The 24,654-nt window shown below is 43.7% G+C and overlaps 1 protein-coding gene across 1 annotated transcript in view; it reads right to left on the reverse strand.

Annotated features, from left to right (window-relative positions):
• The window catches only part of DOCK2 (dedicator of cytokinesis 2), a 2,133,690-nt gene that overhangs the window by 1,633,697 nt on the left and 475,339 nt on the right, over positions 1-24,654 (reverse strand). The window contains exon 15 of the mRNA XM_069199340.1: positions 19,410-19,508. Coding sequence (XP_069055441.1) covers positions 19,410-19,508 — 99 coding nt within the window. The remainder of the gene's footprint in view (positions 1-19,409; positions 19,509-24,654) is intronic.

Genomic DNA, 24,654 nt, shown 5'->3' on the forward strand with positions numbered 1-24,654 from the left:
TCTTTCTTTCAGGTACCCTAACAATCCTCAGAATCAGCCTGCTTCAATGATTTGCCATTTGCTCCTGTTTTTCATGAAGGAGCCTGCCCTCTTTCTCGAAATGTGAAGACTGTGATGAAACTGCCTCTATTCTGTCCTTGCAGTTAGAAATTTGTTGTTTTTGCACATCACATCTGTCTAGGAATTGAGTCATTGGCCCTCCATTCTCCTCAGACGTTTTTTAATCTCATTGGCCAAAGTCTACCTGCTGTTGTCTCATAGAATTAATTTCACCAGAAAAAGAATCACAACTAACTTTTGAACTCCCACATTATTTGCACATGGACATACCAATGTGCTTTGAACCTCTGTAATAGCTTTTCCTGAGATTCTCAATTTCTGACACTGGCAAAATATGAGATTTATCCTCCTGAGGTGCTATTATCTAGTCCGAGGAGTGATTACGCTAATCCGAGACCTGTAGAGTCTGAGGTACGTAAAGGGAGGATGATGACTCAGATACAACAGTTTGGGCAGATAATTCAATTTCACTTAGTCCTCTGGTGGTTCTCTTCTGAGTAAAGAAGCTCTATAATTTGGTGCCGCTGGATTCAATCTAGCTTGGTTTACGAGGAGTGATACCCCGAAACCGGTCCCAGCAACCTTGTTTCCATTCCAGGGAGGGCCGAGCAGTTAGGCTGGACTGTTCCCATGGGGACTAGGTTCAAGACTAATTTGCATATGGCTGGGTCCAAACTGGGGTGGCATGGTGAGCAAAAGAACAATTGATTTAACCCAGATCTGTGTCAGGGGGAGAGTGTTTGAAAGGTTTCAGCACTCCGTTCATCAAGCTGCTGAACTTGTACTGGACTCTCTTTATCAATTGCTATTTCCTGCTTGTACCACCAGAGCACAACGGCTTTCACAAGCTCCTGGCATGCTTGCTTAATTCCTCAACCTGAGCCTCCACTTGCCACCTTTAGGGCTTTGGAGTCCTCAGGAACTCCACTATTCAAACTAGACACACCACAGATACTATACACAGCTCCATGTTCAGAAAGGGAGTGAGGCATGCTGGAACCAGAACCTACATGACGCCATCGGGCAGCTGGACCTTCAAAGTTGAAAAATTGTCATGAATAGGAGGAGAGTCTTGGCAGCAAGTAAAATGCAACTTGGATGTTTAGCAGAAGACTTCTCCCTGGATAACATTATCCTGAAAGATTATACAGAGCTCTTCATAGAAAATAACTTGAAGGTCACTGATCATTCTAGCAGAGTTAATTGCAATCAAAGAGGCAGATGTTGCTTTAGATTTCTTTCCTGGTCATTGCTTTCTACCAGTGCATATGATTGCAAGTTGTTCTTCCTAATGCTCACATGGAGACTGGCTCTCAAGTTCAACAATGACAAGGGAAGAATGGCTAATCAGCCTAATGTACTCTATTAGAAAATATAGAATTTTAGGAATATGTTCTGTATGAAGAGAGAAGATCCAAGAACTGAAATGAGTGTGGCCAAAATGAGGCAATGAGCTAATGATGAAGATGTAGCTGATCATAAAAAACAACAGTTTGCAAATATACAGTTTCCAATGTCCTGTGTACCTTTGAGGGAACTCCATTAGCCTTGCTGATCCCAGGAGAAATAAGTCATAGTTTTCCATCATTCTTTATCCTGCAATATTCAAAGGACTAAAGCCATGAAAGTGATGCATCAGGTACTTTGTAGAGCCTTTAGAATACGTCAGGTCATGAAAAGGGTTTATTTAATATTTGGCAAGCTGCCCAACCTCTGAAAAAGCCAAGTCAGCTGTATTTACATACCTGGACACTGAAAAAACTAGCTCACAAAGGTGCCAAAATCAGCCTGGATTCATCTCAGATATCTTTGACGGTGAGAGACAAGCAAAACAGTATGAGACTTCATAAAGTAAAAACCATTATATACATCATGCCAATAACATTTTAGCTTACTTCTTGTTCGACAAGGTGATACTGTGATTAGCCCTAGTTCTACCAGGCATGAGGTCAGCACATAATTACTGAGGAGAGGGTCCTTCAGTGATAGAATGGAGTGAGGCAAACCACCAGTTCAACATGATGGTTTCAGAAGTTAACGTAGGAGCTGATAAAAACCAAGGAGGTGCTGATGAGATGGAGAACAGTGGCATGCTTCTAAATACAGAGAACCCATTGGTAAAGGAGCAAACTAACTTAATCAGCACAAAAGGGTAAATGGAAAACAGGATAAAGACCAAGAGGTTCAGAAGATAAGCAAGGCTGGGAACCAAGATGGGTAAAAATAATTAAGAGTAAGGATTGTAAGTGCCAAGCAAAGAATTAACAGAAGTGAAGTAAGCAGAAACAACTGGGAGATGTTGCAAGGCACTTGCCTAATGCCTGCACTTTCCTTTTATAGTCTCTGACCCCTAAGACCCCAGACATCCCACATACACTGTAAAGGTGAGAACTAGCTTAGCATTATCTCATTCTTCCCATTCTGCATATGTGCCCAGCCTGACTTTATTTTAACTTAAAGGAGGGTCTAAAACCTTCACGCCTTTGTAAAGGTACTGTGCCAGCACATCTATCATTACCAATTATATAAAAGATAAGTAAAGAGCTTTGGCTCCATGCAAAGGATATTTCCCTCTCACCTCTTTTTATTGGCTGTTGGGTTTACTTTTCTGCATTTTAACAGGTGTTTCCATTATAATATACTAGGGACTATTTTACTTCTGAAAATCATCACAGTCTTTGACACAACAAATCTTTTTCTCAGAGAAGAATTGAATTAAAAAAGCAATCCTTTAAAAAAAAGACATAGCTCTGGCTTTAAAGTGGTAAACAGCATTTGAGCATGAAATGCATACAAACACCATTTGTGCATGTTTGTGTTTGCACATGCTAGCATACTAAAGCTAGGTCTAGTGGTGTTCTTGTCAAAGTGATGGTTTGCTTGTGAGAGACATTTCATATTTTGTCTACTACACACTAACCATGGCTTTACAAGAAGTCACACAAAGAAAATAAACAATACAAAAATGAAATATCAGTGTTCTGGAGCTGGATGGTTGTCATATGGACTTTAGGGCAATGGTTGTCAGCAGCAGAGTGAGCTAAGGCTCTGTCTGGATCTCAGGAGTTCTGCAATATCAGAACGAGGGGGAAGAGCACAGTGTGTTTAAACATTTACCACATATATGCAAGATGGCAAATTTATAGAGAAGTACTAAAATGTCAGGCTCTAGATATACACAATTATGTTAAACGGAGAATGTGGGCATTACCTACTGCACTAAGCAGATAAATAAACTCTGGCCCAAATCAAAGTCTTCAGGTTAGGAAGTATTCAAGTAGAGTCTCTTTCCTTGATTTTGAGAGATTATCAGTGTAATTTAGACATTGCAGACAGTCTGCTGGACTGGCAAGGTGCCAGAGGTCATTAGGTTGAAGCCTACAAGACAGCACAGTTGTTTGGTTGTGAAATAAATGTTGGGGGCTTAAGAAAGCTGACCTAGGAATTAATTCCACTCATTGCTTTCCATTGGCTTTGCCTTTTGTCTTTGATATTTCCATACTTTCTATTGGCTGGCTTTATTTATATTAGGCTGTCCAGCTTGTGTTCACCCTTCCAATGGAGGATAGTATGTTTACCACCTCTGCGAGTGGATCCTTGTATTCTTCTGCAAGTGCTTGCTTTGCAGCATTTCATTGTTTCTTATTAGTGAATCACTAAAGGACACTACATCTTTATCTCTCTCCCATGTACTCTTCTGTGCCCCACTCCATAGCCTTTTATCACACCTATGGCTCTCTTTCACTCCTGTGATTCTCTGATGGCCCCTCACCTCCAGTCCTCATATTCCTCTGTTTAGACCTTATTTTCTCTGTGCCCTCGTGTTGCCTTAACCCTTCACCTAACCTTTTTTTGCAAGGAAAATGTTGTTCTAAAAAAACGTTTCAGAGCTAGTGTTTTCGTATTGTTACCCCCTTAGCTCTCTGCCAAAAAATATCTCACTCAACTAAAAAGTAAATGTGGAATTATTTTGTTTTGGTGGAAAGTTAAGCCAGTACAAGCCTTGCTGGAGGTTAATGAGGAGAGAACTGCCTGCCTCCATACTTCTTGAAAAAGTCCTGCATTAGTCTCCATTTTATGTGAAGAGCTATGGGCACAAATGTATAGCCATATTGGCATGTTTGTTTATATATACTTTTAATATGTTAAAATAAGTTCACATGCTTTCTTTGTAGTGCTGAGCAGAGAAGAGGTAAGCTGAGATATGGCTAAACTGGGTTTGAGTCCTATCTCCAGGTTAATCATTTTTAGTATTCTACACTTTGCTTTGTGTATCTGAAAAAAAATTCTTCCAGCATAAACTCTAAACAGCGAACCCCTTTGAGCAAGCCTCTTTCTTGATTAGTATTTTGCATATGCACTGGAAGTAGAGGTTGGGGGTGCTGTAGCAGCCCCAAGTAACCCATGCTTGAATTCAGAAGGTGATGAGTAATAAAGTGCCTTTAAATGTTGACTTTATCTCGTCACACTCGTTCACTTTCAGCATTTAAATGGCAAGCTGATGCTTATACATTTAACACGGAGACTGGTGTTTACTTTTCATTCCTTGACAACAGGATGGAAGGATTTTCGAAAGTGAAGTATGTTACAATTACAATCTTGCTGTAGTACAGGAGTGAAATGAAGGCTGTGGGGTGTTATGTGCAAATTATAATTACTCACTGACACTCGATTTACACATTCCAGTTTTATCCATAAAATTGCATGAGTATGCACTGGTTATTTCAATGAAACACATGCTGTCTCCAAATGGTGGTGCAATACCAGACCGTGCTTTATTAAAATATTTGTGCTAGTATGCTCCAAAATGCACCACTGGCTACATACAACAGCCATACGATTCTCTTTGGAACAGGCGCAGTTCTTCAGTTCTTTTGCTACACTTGCTATGCTACACATGTGATGCTTGGATATTCTGAAGGAGGGTCTGTTTTGGGTGCATAAAAAAATGTTTTGAAGAACAAGGGTGGAATTTGGGACTAATAGTAATTTAAGACATATTGGTGGTGTTTGTAACCACATCTTGCAAAATATGAGGAAATAAGCAATCTTGAGTCAACCTATGGTAAGCAGCAGCCAGGATCAAAGTCCTTTTACTGAATACAGCAGGTCTTGCAGACAGTGCATGTGCGTTGCCTAGACTCGACCGCAATACTACAAGGCAGAGAAGGCTGTTGGTTAAATACTGAATTCAGCAGGTCTTGCAGACAGTGCATGTGCGTTGCCTAGACTCGACCTCAATACTACATGGCAGAGAATGCTGTTGGTTAAATAGCTAATAACGGTTTTGCGGATTGAGTATTTGAGTATTGAGGTCGAGTCTAGGCAACGCACATGCACTGTCTGCAAGACCTGCTGTATTCAGTAAAGGACTTTGATCATGGCTGCTGCTTACCATAGGTTGACTCCAGTGTTGCTCTTCTTTGCTGTCTCAGAACTGGTTCGTGCAGCTGATTTCTCACTTTCATTCTTCGCTGAGGAGCACCGGCCAAGTACAGTTTCCTTACGCCTTGATTGTTTATCTGTTGTTTGGGGGAAATCTTTTTTAATTATTTACTGCCTCGGCTCATGTCCTGAGGTACATATTCTTGCCCTTGTTTTTGAAATACTGCTTTTCTTCCTCTACACCGACGGGAGTTCGTTTGCATGCATTGTGCAATTGTCATTTTGTTTCTGTTTCGTTAACAATTCCAATGTATTTAAAAACTTTTTTAGGGGGCAGGAGAACCGACGCCGAGACTCAAACGCGGCTCCCCAGTTCCAACGTCAGCAGCGGTGGATGTTACGCCACATATTCTCTCTAAATATTGCAGGTTTTATTTCTTTTGAGGATGTGGTTATTTTTGGGCTCTGCATTAGGAACGTAGGTGACCCGGAACAACAGTACATGTGTTACCTTTGCTCAGGGTGTGCCACGTAGCTTTGTTAAGGCCGTTTTTTACTGCTTTTCTGAATTCTTTGTTATTGAAGGTTGTCCTAACTCTTTTACAAAGAGGTGTTTATTATTAATATGAAATGCACTAAACTGTTCTGCAGAGCAGTTGTATTGAACACAAGAGCTGCATAATTATCTCTTATTTTGCCGTCCCTCTTTGCATAATTTAGTCAACCATTCCACATAAGTTGATCCTCCGCTGCCACATAATTCTAGTTGCCCTTCATAATGATTCACCTACTTGACTCTATGTCCTCACTTGCATTTAACACAGCATTACATCACCTGTTCATGTCATACCCTTAAGCCTAACAGCGCGTCTTTTTTTTTTATATTGGAGAGTTTTGCTTTTACTTTTAATAAAAGTGTATTTTGATATTGTCATTTTGATTTGGAAGAAGAATTTTAAGGAAGTCTATGAGTTGCTTATTTTGTTTGACTAAAGGCTGAGATGGGCTGAATGCTTGAGAATTGTTTTTTTTTTTTAGGATCAGTGCCTCTTTCATGGTTGATGGGGGATGCCTCACGTGGGCTTTCCCTGATCTCTTGTGCATTGACAGGACGCAAATATGTGATGCGGGTGAGAGGAAAGTGCGGATCATTTAAACCCAGGGCTGAGAAGGAGGTTCTTCGCAGGCCAATTTCCTTTCGAAACCTCCATGGAGACATCCTTTTCCAGTGCAGTATCTTCTTTTTGTGTACACAAAAACTGTGCATCTTTCCAAATCTGCCCATCCGAGGATGACTTAGGTAAATCTTGCCCACACCAGATCCCAAACTTGCCCATAATTTAAATGAAAAAAAACACTAGATAGGAATTTCATGTAACGCAATTGAGCTATTTTCCTGTGACCGCCTTAAGGAGGTTCTGGCTTCATCACACGTTCTACTGATGTGGCAATAAGGGGACTTCGAGGAAGGGAGGAAGTAATGCAGGAATTGTTTTGCATTAGACTGTCTTCAGCTATAGCGAGGCTAGTTTTATGTTTCTATGGATAGCATGCCTATGTTAAGCACATGATACAAATGGAGCAGTGTTTATGTTCAGTCTGTGTGTGTGCGTTGCTTACAGCCAGAATCTGTCTGCAATAAGCATATGGTGTAAAAGGTGCAATCTATACAGTGTGTCTGTTCTTCATACAATATAAATCATTAAGGGGGTCATTCCGAACCCGGCCGGCGGCGGCGGATTTGCAGGGGTGCGACGGGTGCAGTTGCAGCCGTCGCAATTTTCAGTGTCTGCAAAGCAGACACTGAAAATCATTATGGGGCCCTGTAAGGGGGCCCCATCACTGCCCATGCCAGTGGCATGGGCAGTGCAGGGGCCCCACAACAGCCGTTCCCGCCAGCCTCTTACACCGCCAGGAACAGGCTGGCGGGAAGGGGGTCGGAATCCCCATGGCAGCGCTGCAAGCAGCGCCGTCATGGAGGATTCCCTGGGCCAGGGGTAAACCGGCGGGAAAACGCCGGTTGCCCTTTTCTGACCGCGGCTTTACCACCGCGGTCAGAATTGCCCATGAAGCACCGCCAGCCTGTTGGCGGTGCTTCCGCGGCCCTCTGCCCTGGCGGTTTCAAACCGCCAGGGTCAGAATGAGGGCCTAAATGTCTACAGTCTGCTTGTAGCAGGCGCATAATGCATATAATTCAGTGTTTACAGCTGGTGTGCCTGGCTGACAGCTGCTATAGGTGTATAGTTTACATTCTGTCTGTGCAGCTGCCTGGTTTCCAGAGCACATGATTCAAACTGTAGATAATTTAGTGTGGTTGTCCACAATAAGCAAGTGTTTGCAAGGGTGCAAGGGTTTACATTCTGACCTGATTGCACTACCAGCTGAGATCAAATATGCTAATAAAAAAGCTTCATGAAGTGGTGTTATTTCATGTAATTCCATTTACCGTGCTGAGCGAGCGTGGAGGTTAGACCAGTAATGAGGAGTCAATGTAACAATTCCAATACAACCCACATAATTCCACTCCACACCACATACATCCTCTACACTCTAAACCAAAACCCATAGGTAAAAGACACTGGGCATGATTTGGAGTTTGGTGGATGGGTTTACTGCATCACAAACGTGACGAATACCCCGCCCGCAGTTTTACAATTTCCATAGGATATAAGGAATCGTAGTACGGCAGATGGTATACCCACCATGTTAGTGACGGAGTAGCCTCATCCTCCAAACTCTAAATCAGGCCCATTGCCATTTACAACGCCAATAGCTCTAACTCTCGCAAATTCAAGACCTACTGCATTGCAAATGCTTGTTTCTTTACTGTTAGAAGTACTGACATAATAAGCACAGTTTGCTGCTTGGTTAAACAATCTGGCCTGGCTGAAGGTGTGACACTTGCTTTGGGCCACATTAGTTGATGAACTAGGATGAACTAAGCGTATTTACATTTCTCAAAAGCAACCTCCATTTCACTACCATGTGTCACTGTAAGATTTTTAACGTCAGTTACCTGACGGAAGTTTGTAACAAACAATAATATTGAAATGTGTTATATATACTTTGAATCGTAGCTTCTGGGTTTTTTCGTGTGTATAATGGGTTTATGGTCCTGATTTTTTTTAGTGCACAATGTATTGACTTTGGAAGGATGAAGACCTTAAATGAATAGGACCCGTAGTTCAAGCAAAAGATATGCATGCCATTTTATATGCGAACATAAGTGTTACTATAAATGAGTGATGTAAAATGTGGTTGTAGAAAATGTCCATTTTAGAATGCAGAGCAACCTTTAATGGGGATGCTTATAATTACAGCCTCTTTTACTCCCTTGGCTCCATCAGTCAAAACCTCAGGTACATGCTTGTCGGCCGCCCTTGATGCCTCAATGTGACATTTCTCGAAAGCAGTTGCATTTTTACGATAACTTTGTGCCCATTTGTTCAGGATATAGGGATGGCTGTCTCTTTGGGCCAAATTGGTGCCATTTCTCGTTCTCTCCTCTGACCTGCCCAGGCTTACTGTATTTCACAAGCTAGTGGTCATACAATAAAGCCCGACTGTTATTTTTAATGTTTAGCACGTCCAGGGCTAGTTACTCCTCCATGCCGCATAATTCTAGTAGCCCAGACAATCCACAACTCACTGAAGAAGAGGCGACGCTCCCCAAGGTAAGAGGAATACCCCTCATAGATCCACTTATGACTTGTTTACCATTAGACTCTCTTCAAGCTGTTGAAGCTAACAGTACCCCAACTGCCCCTGTCTTCCCAGGCCATACATGCTCATGAGGAATATGCTCGTCTTTTCAAAGTTCACAGTGCATAGAGGTGGAGTTGGTAACAAACATGCTGTTGGTATTCCTCCAGGAAAGTTTTGACTTGTGCAGAAAGTAAGGGCGTTCAATGTCTTTGGCCGCTTGTGGCACAACAATGCCCTGTCAAGCCCTTAGTAATAAATACACTCTCGAAGGCAAATCTCTGCCCTCACTCACCACTCTGTTGTCTGTGTTGCTTCTTCCCTACTACCCCACCCTCCATTTGTCTAGGTTACCCTCACTCAAAAAAGTGCTATAATGAGGCTGTGTTTCATGATTTTTTTTTAGCTTCCCCGTCCCACGTCATAACTTTTAGTCATGCTGCACTGTCACCAAGTTGCTCTACAACAGAGATAAAAGACTGTTGAAGTCAACAGCTCCAAAGAGGCGAGACCCATTGCCAGGTTTTGAAATATTAACATAACTCTTCCCCCGACTTGAAATAGAACAGATGGGAACTACAAGTTTGGTGGTGCAGCCCTTTGTCCATTTCTGCCATCTAATGTCCTATCCTGCCATAGTCTGTGTTCTTCCCCCTCGCTTTAAGGAGGAAGGGAGATTCTGACAGCAGAGCCACAAAAACTTTTAATTAGGGTCTTTAACAATAAAAGCAATTTTATCAACCAATTATTTTCCTGAAACAATATGCTTTACATTTCTGTGTTTCTTTTTTACAATTGCAGAATCCAGTGTTATTATTGCATTAGTTACCTTAGGTAGACCTTGCTCAAGAAAGTCTGTTTTTTAGATATTCAAGTGGAGCAGGCTGGGACCTAAAATGCTGAGACCCCCCACTCTGGAGTGTTTCATACTTTGCTGTAAATACGTTTTCTCTGAAATAGAAATGCTAAAATTCGAGTTGTTGAGTTCTCCTCTTACCCTTCTTACCATTACCCTTTAAAAAGCAAGTATTGTTGCATGTGAATCCTGAGTACTCATGCCGCACCGCCCATGCAGTGTCATGCTGTACAAGCTTGGTTTCATTAATACACGTGTCAGGAGAGTTTGTATTGCGCACATGTGCAGCCATCATAATGCTCAATACATTGTTCATTGCACTTTGTGTATTTTTCGGAATACTTCCGTTCTCCTTTGCTTTGAAAAACAATCAAGACATTGTTTTTTTTAATTAGAGAACGCTGTAGGGCCTCCCTTAATTTTCAGTGCCAATGCACAGCCAGGCAGACAATGTTGCTGTTGGAAAGTTGGAAAGCTTTGCTGTTGCATACTTAAAGATGAAAAAGTGCTATGAATTTTTACACTCTGGGTCATAACCACCACAACAATATATATACATATATATATATAGGATACTAGCATAGATGCAGAGATGGATCTCAGATTATGGAGGATTGGCCACATACCTGCGGTAAAATCAACCAACATTAATTTTTCTACTAGGTTCGTGATCAACTGCTACCATATGGCTCAAGAAACTTGGGGACCCTCCAACAATATAAAGAGAAGCTAGAAACATAGGTGTAGTTTAGACCTATTCTTGATACTATGTCAAGAACATCACTAATACTAACAATATAATAGCCAGTGGTCGTCAGCCAAAGATTGCTGAATCCTCTTCCACTCACATAAGACATTTCTGCTACATGGCATGTCCATCACCCTATACAATACCAGACGATAAACCAGCCATCAGCAACTGAACATGCATGGACAGCTAGCTACACAGTTTTACCGCTTCTTTCAATAGCACAATCACATTCAGACACATGATGATAGTAACAAACCTCATCTCTGCACATCTCCATCACCATTTCTCTCTCGAACCATGGCTACTCAGGACCAACAGCTTTAAACAAAATATCAGGTTGGACAACCCACTGCAGTAAACAGCTAAGTAGATTATGATCATAAGAAAAACATAAAGGGGCCTGCAGAGGTGCTTAAAGCTAACTGCCTGCTAAACTCCATATCTGTGCATATCGTTCTCCCAACTCATCATCCATCATCCACAACACAATAACTGCAGCATGGTGGTCATTGCACGTGACATGGAAACACTTCCCACCTAGCATCAAAAAACAAAGAAAATGTCTTTCCAAGAGCATTACATACATGGTCTAGCTTGCTGCCCACGAAGACAAGTGTTTTGGTGCCAAACATAAAGGTAGCAAACGCTATATCAATGCTGCAATACAAAACAATACATACAAAGGTGGGAATGTGGTGCTATTAGACTGTCCATGAGTGCCATAGATGTGTATTGAGAGTAATAATCATAGTTTGAACACGTAAGAGCAGCACTCAAAAGCAGGTAAGCATTTCCAAAATGCATTATTGCAACAGACACATTTTTATGCATACAGGGACTGTGCTCCTGACACACACGCTTAGTAACTGAAATAGGCTTATGTTTAAAAATTACTTCTGTTTAATAAGCATACCAAACTCACAAAATCAGAAGGCATTGGACCTAGTGTTAGGGAACACATATAAAGAACCAACCTTATGGGCCCTAAACAGCACTTTATTTAAAAGGCTGGACATGTAGTTTTATATTTTGCATGTCCTGGTAGTAAAAACAAATGAATTTGTTTTTCACTACTACAAGACCTACCTCTGCCATTCTATAATACTGGGTTACCTTATTACATTTAAAAAGTGCTAACTTTCATTTGGGAGCAGGTAGGAGTGATGGGTGTGTTGTCTAAAGAATTGTAATTTGAAACCCTCTTTAATGGTAAAGTCAGATTTTAAGTCACAATTCTGAAAATGCTACATCTAGAATGTTGGCATTTTCTTGCCCTACTCATTTGGTGCCTGCAACCTGTATCCTGATTCACATGACTAGGTGTAGCTGGCATTACTCCCAGACAGTGATACAAAGTAGGAATACACATTGGCAGGATTGACCATCTCTGACTTATTGAGGGAAAGGAACACACCACACTTGCACATCACAAAGGCTCTGCCTAAACACACCTACAAGGGGTTGTAAACTAGCCTTTTGTGCCCCCAGGTACGCTGGGGCCAGAGCCGGGAGGGAGGAAATTCCAGGCACCTGTGTAGGAGAAGGACTCTAGAAGTTTCTCACATTTCAAAGTGGGCATCAGGTACAAATAATCCCTCTCAGACCCTACTCTTTAGTACACATCTGGACTTGTAGAAGACTCAGAAGAAGGGCAGCTGTGCTGCGCTGCTGCAAGAAGGACTGCTACTCTGATGCCCTGCTGCCTGAGTGAAAAGGACTAGACCTGCATCTTAAAACCAGGACCACTAGAGTGACTCCAAGGGCTAGTTGGCTGGCTTCCTGATCAGAGCTTCAGGGACTGAAAAGGCAAAACCTGAACCCTGCAACTGGACTCTGTCTGCTGTGAGTCTCGTCATCCAAGTGGTGTCATCCCAGTCCTCGACCCTTGGAAGTGGGCATGAAGATGCTCTGCCAGCCTAGCTGTTGTCTTTTGGGCAGAACCAATATAGTGTGATGCACATCCTCGCAGCTCATTATTGGAACAACAGCTGCAAGAAACATCCCCAACACAGTACCCCATAGCTCTTTGGAACTGCTGCCCGCAATGCGTCCTTGATGCAAGACCTTTCTTTGCAACCCCACTGTTCCTTGGAACCCATGCTGTGGATGCATCCTCGACACAGGACCTCGCATCACAGCCCCGCAGCTCCTTGGAACCACTGTAGCATGACACATCCTTGACACAGGACCTGGCAACAATCCACAAACAGGATTTAAGGTACTTTGTTCAGTAGGCCTCACTTGGACCCTGTATCCGACCTTCACTCCAACGCAGTTGGCCTGAACTTGAGAATGTTTCCAAGTCCAGTGCCATCATATAACCCCAGTTGGTGCTCTGCGCTTTAAAGCACTGTTTTTGGTTAACTATTCAACATTGCATATCTCCTGTTCTAAAAATTGGAATGTTGTCGAATTGGTCTCAAATCTCAAATAATGTTATATAATATGCTCTATCTTTCTAGTTTGGTGTGAAATTTTTCTTGTTTTGTTCTTTCACTTTATTACTGTTTTAAGGGCTGAAGAAATACTTCACAAATTCCCTTTGAATTACGCCTTACTACTTTTGTGCCAAGCTACCAGACTGTTAAGCACAGGGTAATTTGGGGTTTGCTTGTGTTTCGGTTTACTTGTGTTTCACCTTGACAAGAATTGTGGTTGTTGCTTGAGTAGAGTTTCCCCCTTCAGCCAGTTACCCAATTTCCTAAAGCTTGCCATAAAATCGCAAAGTGTATCAGAATGCGAGTAAAATTGTATTCAATCCTATGCATTCATATGACTACATTCAATGCAGATATAGAGATAGTGTCCATAAATTGGCAGAATAACCCTCTGCTTTACTCTGTGTTACAGCACCCTTCTTTGAGGCCAGCAGTAGGCAACCTTCCTGCTAATGAAGAATTAATCCGCTCAAGCATCATGGATGTCATTTCAGCAGAGAAGAAGCCACAGTCATAGTGCCATTGTCACATCTAAGTCTATATTTGTAGACAGGTCAGAGTTTTATTTGCACAGGAACAGATAACAGGTCATACCATGGCTGTCACAGACCTACCTCAAAAACTGCATCTCTTACCAGGCTTGATGCTGTTAGGAAAAATATTTCTCTTGCACTGCTGCCAGATTGAAGGCAAGGAGCTTTTCTAACTGTAACACACAGGCAACACGTACTACTAAACTGTGCTCCCTTCATTTGGGCTTTGGATTTTTTTATGAACCACAGATTGTTATGAGTGGGGCATCTGCTTAAAGAGCTAAACTACATACAGTTTAGATGAAATGCAATGTACCTGACCTTGCACAAGTATTAAAAGACAGATTCAAATCTCCCCAGGACTCAACACCATCAACACCCCTATTACCAGCCACTTTCACATATCCTTTCAACTGGCAATTATTGTCCCATATAGGAGAACCCTGTGTCAAGTGAAGCCAATGCTCTACCACTAGCCTTTCATTAATAGTGGAATTACAAAAGAATACTGCAAACTTGTAGGGACCACCTAATAGGCTTCAAATCATACTATATCTGATAAAGAAAAAAACTCCAAGAAAAGGATGCCTTCTTCCTGCCAGTAGAGCCTAAAAAGATTACATCTGACACATTCAGTAATGTTGACAACAAAGTGGCCCCTAAATCCTGAGCCAGAGTCCTGAAAGTAAAGATGAGTAGTAAAATAACTATCCTCAGAAGTTTCACATGCTGGAGCATTTTCATCCTTTGCCGGAATCAATGCTCATCGAGGTCATCAATTCTTTGGACCCTGCAAAGAATGTGGTAGAAACATTAACACAAGCTCAGTAGAAAACTAATTAAGTTACACAGTATGACCAATGTGGCCATACCAGGAAAACTCCAGTCAAGAATAAAGTTATGAGATTTATTTCAAACTGAAGCTCAAAGTCATGTACACAATTCACAAGACAAAATCATAAAGATACAAAATCACCAAGGGTTGCCAAAGGTGACAAAATAAGTCCAGACAAACTAACATTAACAAAACTGAACATTCAACAATGACAATGCAAAGCATCAACAAGATTATCTGAGAGACAGAAAATAATTGTTGCTGAGTTCTAATAAGCATCAAGTCAGTTCAATTTAGCTAGGCACAAGGAAACCTTACAATTAGCCAAAATCAGGGAAATATATGTGTGGGGTAGGCAAAAGACAAAAGGAATAAAAAGGGCAAAAATAATTTGGAAACAGGTAATCTCAGGCAACAGGTAACAAGGGTAGGCAAAAGACAGGTGAAAAAGGGAAAGCATCAGCATGTTAGAAGCTCAATCAAGAGTCTTCTGCAGGGGTCATAAAGAAAATCTCTACACCTCAGCAAGGCATTTCAAAGGGGCAAAGTTAGAGAGGAAGATACCTCTCCAAGGGTCTCATCATGTGGGGTTCTGAATACGCAAAGGTTCTGTCTGGATTGAGATAGGAATCTCCCTGAATAAAATCTGATCTAAACCCAACTGGTCGTCAATATATCAAAGTTTATACAGCAATCTGATTTATTCAGGACAACAGTTCATTTGATGTTGAAGGGGAATCATCCAATAGAAATTCACCACAACTCTAAATTGAAACAATCTCATTTCTTCCCAGGTCTGTCATGAGAATATCATCCATCCATGTGCCTCCACAGGAAGTTTGAAACAAATGTTTAAACTGCTAGTCCACAATCCAGGACGTTCCACATCTAAGGTCAAATTTGTACAACTGTCTATGTCTTCTCTATGTCTTCTCATGTACAAAACAAGTTTTCTCATGGGAACGAAGTATGAAAGAAAGTTCATGTTATGGGAATGACTTAGCACTTTCTACACAGTCATGAAATACAGGGTCTATCAGGCCTCACTTAGGGAAACCCAAGTGAGTTAACACTGCACATTAATACATCAAATAATTCACATTTTATATGCAACTGTTAATTCTTCATTAGTGTTAGAAATGGGGTCTCTGGTTGACAGTCAGGTTACCCCCTGTTCAAGCAAGGACCCTCACTCTAGTTAGGATAAAAGAGAATCACCCTCAGCTAACCCCTGCTTACCCCCTTGGTAGCTTGGCAGAGCAGTAGGCTTAACCTCAGAGTGCTGGGCGTAAAGTATTTGTACCAACACACACAGTAACTTAATGAAAACACTACAAAATGACACAACACCAGTTTAGAAAAATAGGAAATATTTATCTAGACAAAACAAGACCAAAACGACAAAAATCCAACATACACAAGTCAAGTTATGATTTTTTAAAGGTTTAAAATAAAAAGAGTCTTTAGGTAGTTGTAACAACACCCTAGCGCTGCTAGCGTGTAAATGTACCTGGTTTGCGTCAAAAATAACCCCGCACGGGCGGTGTGCGTCGAAAGTAACCCTGCACGGCTGTGTGTGTCGAAAACAACTCGGCACGGCGGTGCGTGTTGAAAAAGCCAGCCACACGACGATCCGAAAGTCCCGCGGCGCAGGGTGCGATCTCTCAGCCTCCGTCAGCGATGCTGCGCGTCGTTTCTCCTGCTCCGGGCGTCGGTCTTTCGGTCGCGTTTCCTGCGGCGTCGTTTCTCAGCTGCGGAACCGGCGTCGCGTCGTTTTCTCAGCCGCGATCGGATTCGCGTCGATCTTTTCTCCGCACGGCGCTCGGTGCGTGTATTTTTGTCCTTAGGCTGCCAGCCTCTCCTTTCAGGGTCCCAGGGACTGGAAGGGCACCACAGAGCAGAGTAGGGGTCTCTCCAGAGACTCCAGGTGCTGGCAGGAAGAAGTCTTTGCTATCCCTGAGACTTCAACAACAGGAGGCAAGCTCTACATCAAGCCCTTGGAGATTTCTTCTTCAAGATGGAAGGCACACAAAGTCCAGTCTTTGCCCTCTTACTCTGGCAGAAGCAGCACTGCAGGAAAGCTCCACAAAGCACAGTCACAGGCAGGGCAGCACGTTTTCCTCAGCTATCAGCTCTTCTCCAGGCAGAGGTTCCTCTTGGTTCCAGAAGTGTTTCTAAAGTTTGTAAGTTTGGGTGCCCTTCTTATACCCATTTTAGTCTTTGAAGTCACCTTTCTTCAAAGGGGACTCACACCTTCTTGTGAAATCCTGCCTTGCCCAGGCAAGGCCTCAGACACACACCAGGGGGTTGGAGACAGCATTGTCAGAGGCAGGCACAGTCCTTTCAGATGAGAGTGACCACTCCACCCCTCCCTCCTAGCAGAGATGGCTAATCAGGAAATGCAGATCACACCCCAGCTCCCTTTGTGTCACTGTCTGGTGCGAGGTGAAAAACAACCCAGCTGTCAAACTGACCCAGACAGGGAATCCAGAAACAAGGCAGAGTCACAGAATGGTTTAAGCAAGAAAATGCTCACTTTCTAAAAGTGGCATTTCCAAACTCACAATCTTAAAATCAACTTTACTAAAAGATGTATTTTTAAATTGTGAGTTCAGGGATCCCAAACTCCACATGTCCATCTACTCTCTAGGGGAATCTACACTTTAATCATATTTAAAGGTAGCCCCCATATTATCCTATGAGAGAGACAGACCTTGCAACAGTGAAAACGAAATTGGCAGTTTTTCACTGTTAGGACATATAAACCACATTACTATATGTCCTACCTTATCCATACACTGCACCCTGCCCTTGGGGCTACCTAGGGCCTACCTTAGGGGTGCCTTACATGTAAGGAAAGGGAAGGTTTAGACCTGGCAAGTGGGTACACTTGCCAAGTCGAATTTACAGTGTAAAATTACACATACAGACACTGCAGTGGCAGGTCTGAGACATGATTACAGAGCTACTTATGTGGGTGGCACAACCAGTGCTGCAGGCCCACTAGTAGCATTTGATTTACAGGCCCTGGCACCTCTAGTGCACCTTACTAGGGACTTACTAGTAATTCAAATATGCCAATCATGGATAAACCACTTACATACAATTTAAACAGGAGCACTTGCACTTTAGCACTGGTTAGCAGTGGTAAAGTGCCCAGAGTAACAAAAACAGTAAAATCAGAGTCCAGCACACATCAACAACCTGGGGAACAGAGGCAAAAAGTTAAGGGAGACCACGCCAAGGATGAAAAGTCTAACAATTAGCATTCAGATTTCAATAACTTTAAATGGAATAACTCTGTTAAAATATTTCAGTCAATATAATGTGGAACTGCATTTCTCTATTCTTACACAAATACACGTATATTTCCATCATTAATCATTAGAAATTCAATATTGTTTCAATACATACTATTAGTCTATAGTCTAAATTACATTATAATAACAGATTAATCCTTCAAACATTTACTAAAACATTGATACCACCAGGGTTTCTGAACTCAGTATAAAGGAATGCACATTTAAAATTACTTCTCAGTGTATCTTTCTACAGTCCACACTTTTGTTAACATAATGCATAAACGGTCACATGTAGATGGCTTCTGTGACATGAAGGACAGCCCAAATGTTTCTGATATATAACACAAATCTCCTGTAGCTGCACTGAATAGCATTATCTTGAAATGTCTTCTACCTACCCTGTTCTTGCAACTGACATTGTTGGTCAGTTCTCATAAAGACAACAATCCTCTTCTTCCAGTTAATTGAAAATCACCAACCAACTCACCTATAAACACTAACATAGAAACCCACACCCATTTCCTGAACTCAATTCCCAATTTCAAAATCCAGTCTTTGACATTGTGACATGGACGAGAAAAAAATCTAGCACTACAGCATTGATAAAATATGATGTCCAACATCATGTAAGTTCAAAATCTGCCTCTTAAACGTCTTATGTTAACCAGCTCACATGAGACCACAACAACTTTGTGAAGTATACCAAGACCCACTGTTACATCATGCCAGCACCTCAACATGGACAGGCACACAACAAACTTTTAATAAGCCAACATTTATCAGTCCTTCAAATCCCCGAGCAACCTAAGTTACCAAGTTGGCAATGACAAAGAAAGAGCTAAACACAATGACCATAAGTGCCCTAACTATTCCACAGCTGCTGCCTTTTTTCAAATACATTAAAAGTTGGAAGCATAATTATTATACCTTTTCCATCCGCACACATACAATCTTGGGGTGCAGTCATTACACTGAAGTGTCTACTACAATGTGTGAAACCTCTGGACAAAGTGCTATTATCCACACTGTGCTCTAAACTTTTCAATTGTTGTTAAAAATCTGATTTGAACACATAAAACAAATATATTGACAGGGTAATGCTTATACTATGCATTCATTCTATATCTGTTCAGTCGTAAGTCATGCCACAAATTAATTGCAGATTAATTATTGTGACAATACTGGCAAAAACTAGAACATCTATATGTGCCATTAAGGGTCATTTTATTCAGCATAGGCTTTTTACTCCTAACCGGCAATTGCATTTACTCTTTTCCTAAGGATCTGAGTTTCTTAGAGGAAATAAGTGTATTCAAGAACATTTTTCTCAAGCAAAAACAGTTTTGGGAACTTCCTTGCAAAAATGTAAGAAATCTTTCTGTAGGAAGACAATGCGTTCCAGTAATCTGCTTAACAAAGCATATTTTATTGGATTCTTGGAATTCATATGAACTTCACAGCCTCAGTCTCAAAGGGCTATTGTGTTTTAATACAACAGAAACTACCTTTCAGAACTTACAACAAAATGGAAAACATTCATGACATACCTTTATTGTTTCCATCCAGCGTGGTTGTTTGATCTGATAGTAGAGCACTGATCTGTATTCGCTCACAGGTTTGTCTCCGGCTCCCACGCAGATCGCATTCTGACCAACAAAAGAAAAATCATACTTTTTATCTTCTCCTTTTACTGTCTTGCCTAAATGCTTCCCTATTTACTCACAGCAACTGAGCTAACTCTTCCAAAAAGCACATCATGAAATCTGTAAAGCACTAAAAAAGAATGCAAGCAGAGTACAGTATGAGCCTCTGTTAAAAGAAACACAAGTCTCAAGCATTATACAAATTGCTACTCCCAGATGCCCCACAAACAACTTCGTCTCCTCCTTCCAAAGGAACCTGCTCACCATAAAAGCAGAGACAGTAACCCCCCTCAGACCTGTGTCACGTTACCTCTATTCCACTGCTAGTTTACTGCACACTTCCAAAATATTGGTGTTGTGGAGGTTTGTGGTGTAGGGAGCACATTACGACTGTGGAACCAGCTGCTCTTATGTGGCATTCAACCAAAGTCTCTTTCATGGTAACCACCACCTCAGCCATACCAGTCAGATCATTAAGGGAGCCAGTTATAGCTGTGGACATGAGCAAGTAGTCCATGGGGCCTGAGAAAATGTGCCTAGATAGAACCTTGTACCACCTTTACCAAGACAGGGAAACATAGATTAGCTCTGCCCTCCGAGAGGCTTTGGACAAGTGTCAGCTATAGAGATATTTACTTTAATGTCCAGAGGACGGAACTGAGGGGGGCAATATAGGGCTAGAAGGCCGAAGAGACCTCTATGGTCCTGAGATAAGGATTCAACATTTTAGAGTCTACAGCATGGACCCAAGCACAGTTTTGAAAGCTGTACCCAGAACATGGAGCTAATTACTTTCCACAAAAAGCGGACTTTCAGAGTCTGGCGATTTTGTTTGGATTGGCTAAATTGCCTCATTAATGGTTGCTTGGTATGCATTTTAAAAACCATCTTAAAACAACACAAAAGAGGAAACAGCCTCAAACAGAACAATAAACAAGATTGAATGGCTGTTGCATTGGGTACGTAAATAAGTAATGGCCAGACAAAAGCATTTTCAAAAATAATATTTATTGAACCAAAATATAAAGAGGGTTGAAAATACTTAAATAGGAATGAATTCGGTAACCTTTCAATAGCGATGCATGAATCGGGAGCTATAGGTAAGAAGGCCTGCCGAGGTGCTGCTCTCCTGGGTTTTGGTGTGCCTGTGGGGAGGAGGGGTGTGATCCAGATGGGACCCCAACAGCCTAATGGGTCCCAGTACCTAGGGGCAAGCTCTCCCCCGACGGAGTCTTGGAGCAACGTGGTTTTGCTATGGCTGCGTATTCACTCCGCAGCATCATCAAGAATGTGGCCCAGGCATGACAATTGAGACCGGGTGCGCGTGATGACTTAGATGAAGCTGCGCAGATCCCCAGGATAAATGTTTGGGGCTGCAGAGGCCGACAATGGGACAGTCGCTTGGGTGCCGCTCCCCAATGTAGAGGGTGCACCACAGTGGCCCTGAGCCCAGCAGCGTTTGGAGCAAGGGCCCTGGGGTCAGGAGGCCCCAGGTGTGGTCCCTTCAAGATTCTGTGGAATGCATGTGGCCCCCAAGGGAGCACACTCTTGGATTGGACTGCATGCTTCAGCTTGGACCCAGCAGAGGTCGACCACTAAGGTGCTGCCAGCGCTTTCAAAGTGAGCATGTGGGGCCCCACCATGGGTGGTTGCCCCATGAAGACATCAGACCCACACCACCCTGGGGTCCGACTGCTTGTGCTGCCCCCTAGGGCTGGCCATCTGGGGCAAGCAGGTCGGATCCCCATCACCCTCTTGTTAGGAGTGTAGGAAAGTGGCATAGTGGGGGAAGCAGATCACAGACCAGAAACTTGCTCGCAACACTACAACCTCGCAGATGGTCTTGAGGAAGGAAGCCATGGGCCCCAACAGAGAGGCCCAGGGCCAACCAAAATGATAAGTACACCGCCCCAGTGGGGCAAGCATGTGTCAGGTCAGGCAGAAAGTACAGTAAACCAGCCCCCCAAAGTGTGGACAATACCACCATCACTTTGCAGGCCAATAAGGACTCGAAAACAGCATTGGAGGTCAAGATTGGTGAAGTGGGGTCAATGTGTCCCTGCTGTGACAATAATCTGCAGTTTGTTGGATTCCCAGAGGAGGCAGAGGACACCTCCCCAGAGTTTTCTATAACAATGGATTCGGTCCTGGATTGATGAGGCTTGTCTGTCCCCTGCTTTGTCATTGAGAAGGTCCATGTATCACTGGCACAGGACATCCCCTCACCCTATTATAGCCAGAATACTGAATTACAAAGACAGTGGGGTGATCCTCAGGGAGATGGGCCACATTTCATATGATGTTGGCCGTATTATGATTTTCCTAGATTACACTTGTCAGGTTCAAACCCAGTGAAAATCCTACAATCAAGTGAAGCAGAAACTCTACAACCTCAATCTCTACTACATGCTCCTCTATCCTGCATGGCTGCGGGTGATTTACAATCAAATTCACACTTCTTCAAAACCCGGAGGAGCCATGAACATAGTTTAAGGAGCACGGTCATCTTACCTCTCATCGGCCCGGTTGGCAATCGGACACCCCTTCATGCACGGGATGGAAAGAAAAATTAACCCCTCTCAAGAGCAATGCCAGAAGTTCTCCAGGTGGTGAAAACAGAGGTCTCTACAGCCTCAGAGTGGGGACATTGGAAAAGAAGTGAGGCTACGGGGTCGCAACCCATTTTGATGCTCCCGGGGACTAAGACTATTGATCACTGGTTGGGGGCTGAGTCTGAACCGTATTATAGGACTGTACACAACACACCAGCACTATTATCTCCTGTGCACTAAATTTCTGTTCCACCTCTAGTAGGGACGAGCTAAACTTATGGTCTTTGCTGCTTAACTATATCACTCCCAAGATTGCTCTGGTTTTAATTATGGGGTTGGGTTGACAGAGGCTTCTTTAGGAGGGACGTATAGGCAGGGGGAGTTGAGGGGCTAGGGTTTGTTTTAATTGTTGGACTAATTTGCCCCTTTATGTTATTTTCTTGCTCTCGTCCTCCTGGACCTCTCAGCCGCATTCAACACCGTCTGCCACCACACCCTATGCGCATGTCTCAGCAATGCAGGAATCTGCGACAGAGCCCTGGACTGGATCACTTCCTTTCTCACCGGCAGAACTAAGAGAGTCCGCCTACCTCCATTCCGCTCTGAAGCCACCAAAATCATCTGCGGCGTACTCCAGGGTTTGTCCCTCAGCCCGAACCTCTTCAACATTTACATGGCTCCGCTCACTAACATTGCCCGATCTCACAACCTCAACATCATCTCATACGCCGATGACACCCAGCTGATCCTCTCCCTCACCAAGGACACCGGCAAGACCAACCTCCATGAAGGAATGAAGGCCATCGCTGAATAGATGAAGAACAGCTGCCTTAAACTGAATTCTGACAAGACTGAGGTCCTCATCTTCGGCTCCACCCCCTCCGCATAGGATGACTCCTGGTGGTCTGCCACACTGGGAACTGCTCCGACACCCACCAACCATGCACGCAACCTGGGATTCATTCTGGACTCGTCACTATCTTCGACCCAGCAAGTCAATGCCATCTCCTCCTCCTGCTTCAACACCCCTGCATGCTCCGAAAGATCTACAAATGGATCCCCACGGAAACCAGAAGAACAGTCACCCAAGCCCTCGTAAGCAACAAACTGGACTACTGAAATGCCCTCCATGCAGGCACCAAGGCCAAACTCCAGAAAATGCTGCAACTCATCCAGAAAGTCGCCGCACGCCTGGACATCCCCCACCACTGCCAAATCACAGGCCACCTGAGAGACCTGCATTGGCTCCCTGTCAACAAGAGAATCACCTTCAAACTCCTCACCCACACTCACAAGGCACTGCACAACACCAAACAAGAATACCTCAACAGACGGCTCTCCTTCTACACCCTGACCGACAGCTCAACCGACCTCACCCTCACCGCCATCCCATGGATCCGTAGAACAACCACCGGAGGCAGATGATTCCCGCACCTCACTGCCAAGACATGGAACACTCTTCCCACCTACCAGCATCAGACCAAGGACCTCCTTACCTTCAGAAGACTTCTCAAGACTTGGCTGTTTGAGCAGTAGCAGCCCACCCCCAGTGCCTTGAGACCCTCACGGGTGAGTAGTGCGCTTTACAAATTCCCTGATTGATTGATTGATATCAGACCATGCTCCAATGACGGTGCACTTCAGTGGCGCTGCTGGTGGGATTCAGCCCCTATGATATTTGAACGCATTGTTGCTCAAGGAGAAACACTTTGGGGGTCATTCTGACCCCGGCGGTCATGGACCGCCGGGGCCAGGGTTGGCGGGAGCACCGCCAACAGGCTGGCGGTGCCCCGCAGGGCATTCTGACCGCGGCGGTTTGGCCGCGGTCAGATGCGGAAAACCGGCAGTCTCCCGCCGGTTTTCCGCTGCCCAAATGAATCCTCCATGGCGGCGCAGCTCGCTGCGCCGCCATGGAGGATTCTGACACCCCATACCGCCATCCTGTTCCTGGCGGTTCGCCCGCCAGGAACAGGATGGCGGTATGGGGTGTTGTGGGGCCCCTGGGGGCCCCTGCAGTGCCCATGCCAATGGCATGGGCACTGCAGGGGCCCCCGTAAGAGGGCCCCACTTTGTATTTCAGTGTCTGCTTTGCAGACACTGAAATACGCGACGGGTGCCACTGCACCCGTCGCACCTTCCCACTCCGCCGGCTCAGAGGTTGTTTTGCACTTGGCTGGAGGGTGACCTTTTGGCGGTCGCCCGCCAGCCCAGTGCAAAACCCAAAATACCCTCAGCGGTCTTTCGACCGCGGAGCGGTATTTTGGAGGGGGAAGTCTGGCGGGCGGCCTCTGCCGCCCGCCAGACTTAGAATCACCCCCTTTATCTCCTACTTGGAACTCAATGCATTTCTAGATGTCAAGAAGCACATGTAGACTCTCCTGGGGTGCTTGTAAGGCTTCCAAGCAGGGGGGTGCCTGTACTTATATTCGGGCTATGACTGTGAACAGCTGGAGCAGATTACAGAGCTTGGGGTATACATATTATCACAAGAGCAAAAGGTGCGGGGGCTCCTGATGGAGTCAATTATGCCTTGACTGCCACTGGATAGGCCCTCCCTATGCCAGCTGAGTCTATTGGAGGCTCGCAAATGCTGGATG

The sequence above is a fragment of the Pleurodeles waltl genome, chromosome 7 (assembly GCF_031143425.1).
Source record: "Pleurodeles waltl isolate 20211129_DDA chromosome 7, aPleWal1.hap1.20221129, whole genome shotgun sequence".
Taxonomy (NCBI): domain Eukaryota; kingdom Metazoa; phylum Chordata; class Amphibia; order Caudata; family Salamandridae; genus Pleurodeles; species Pleurodeles waltl.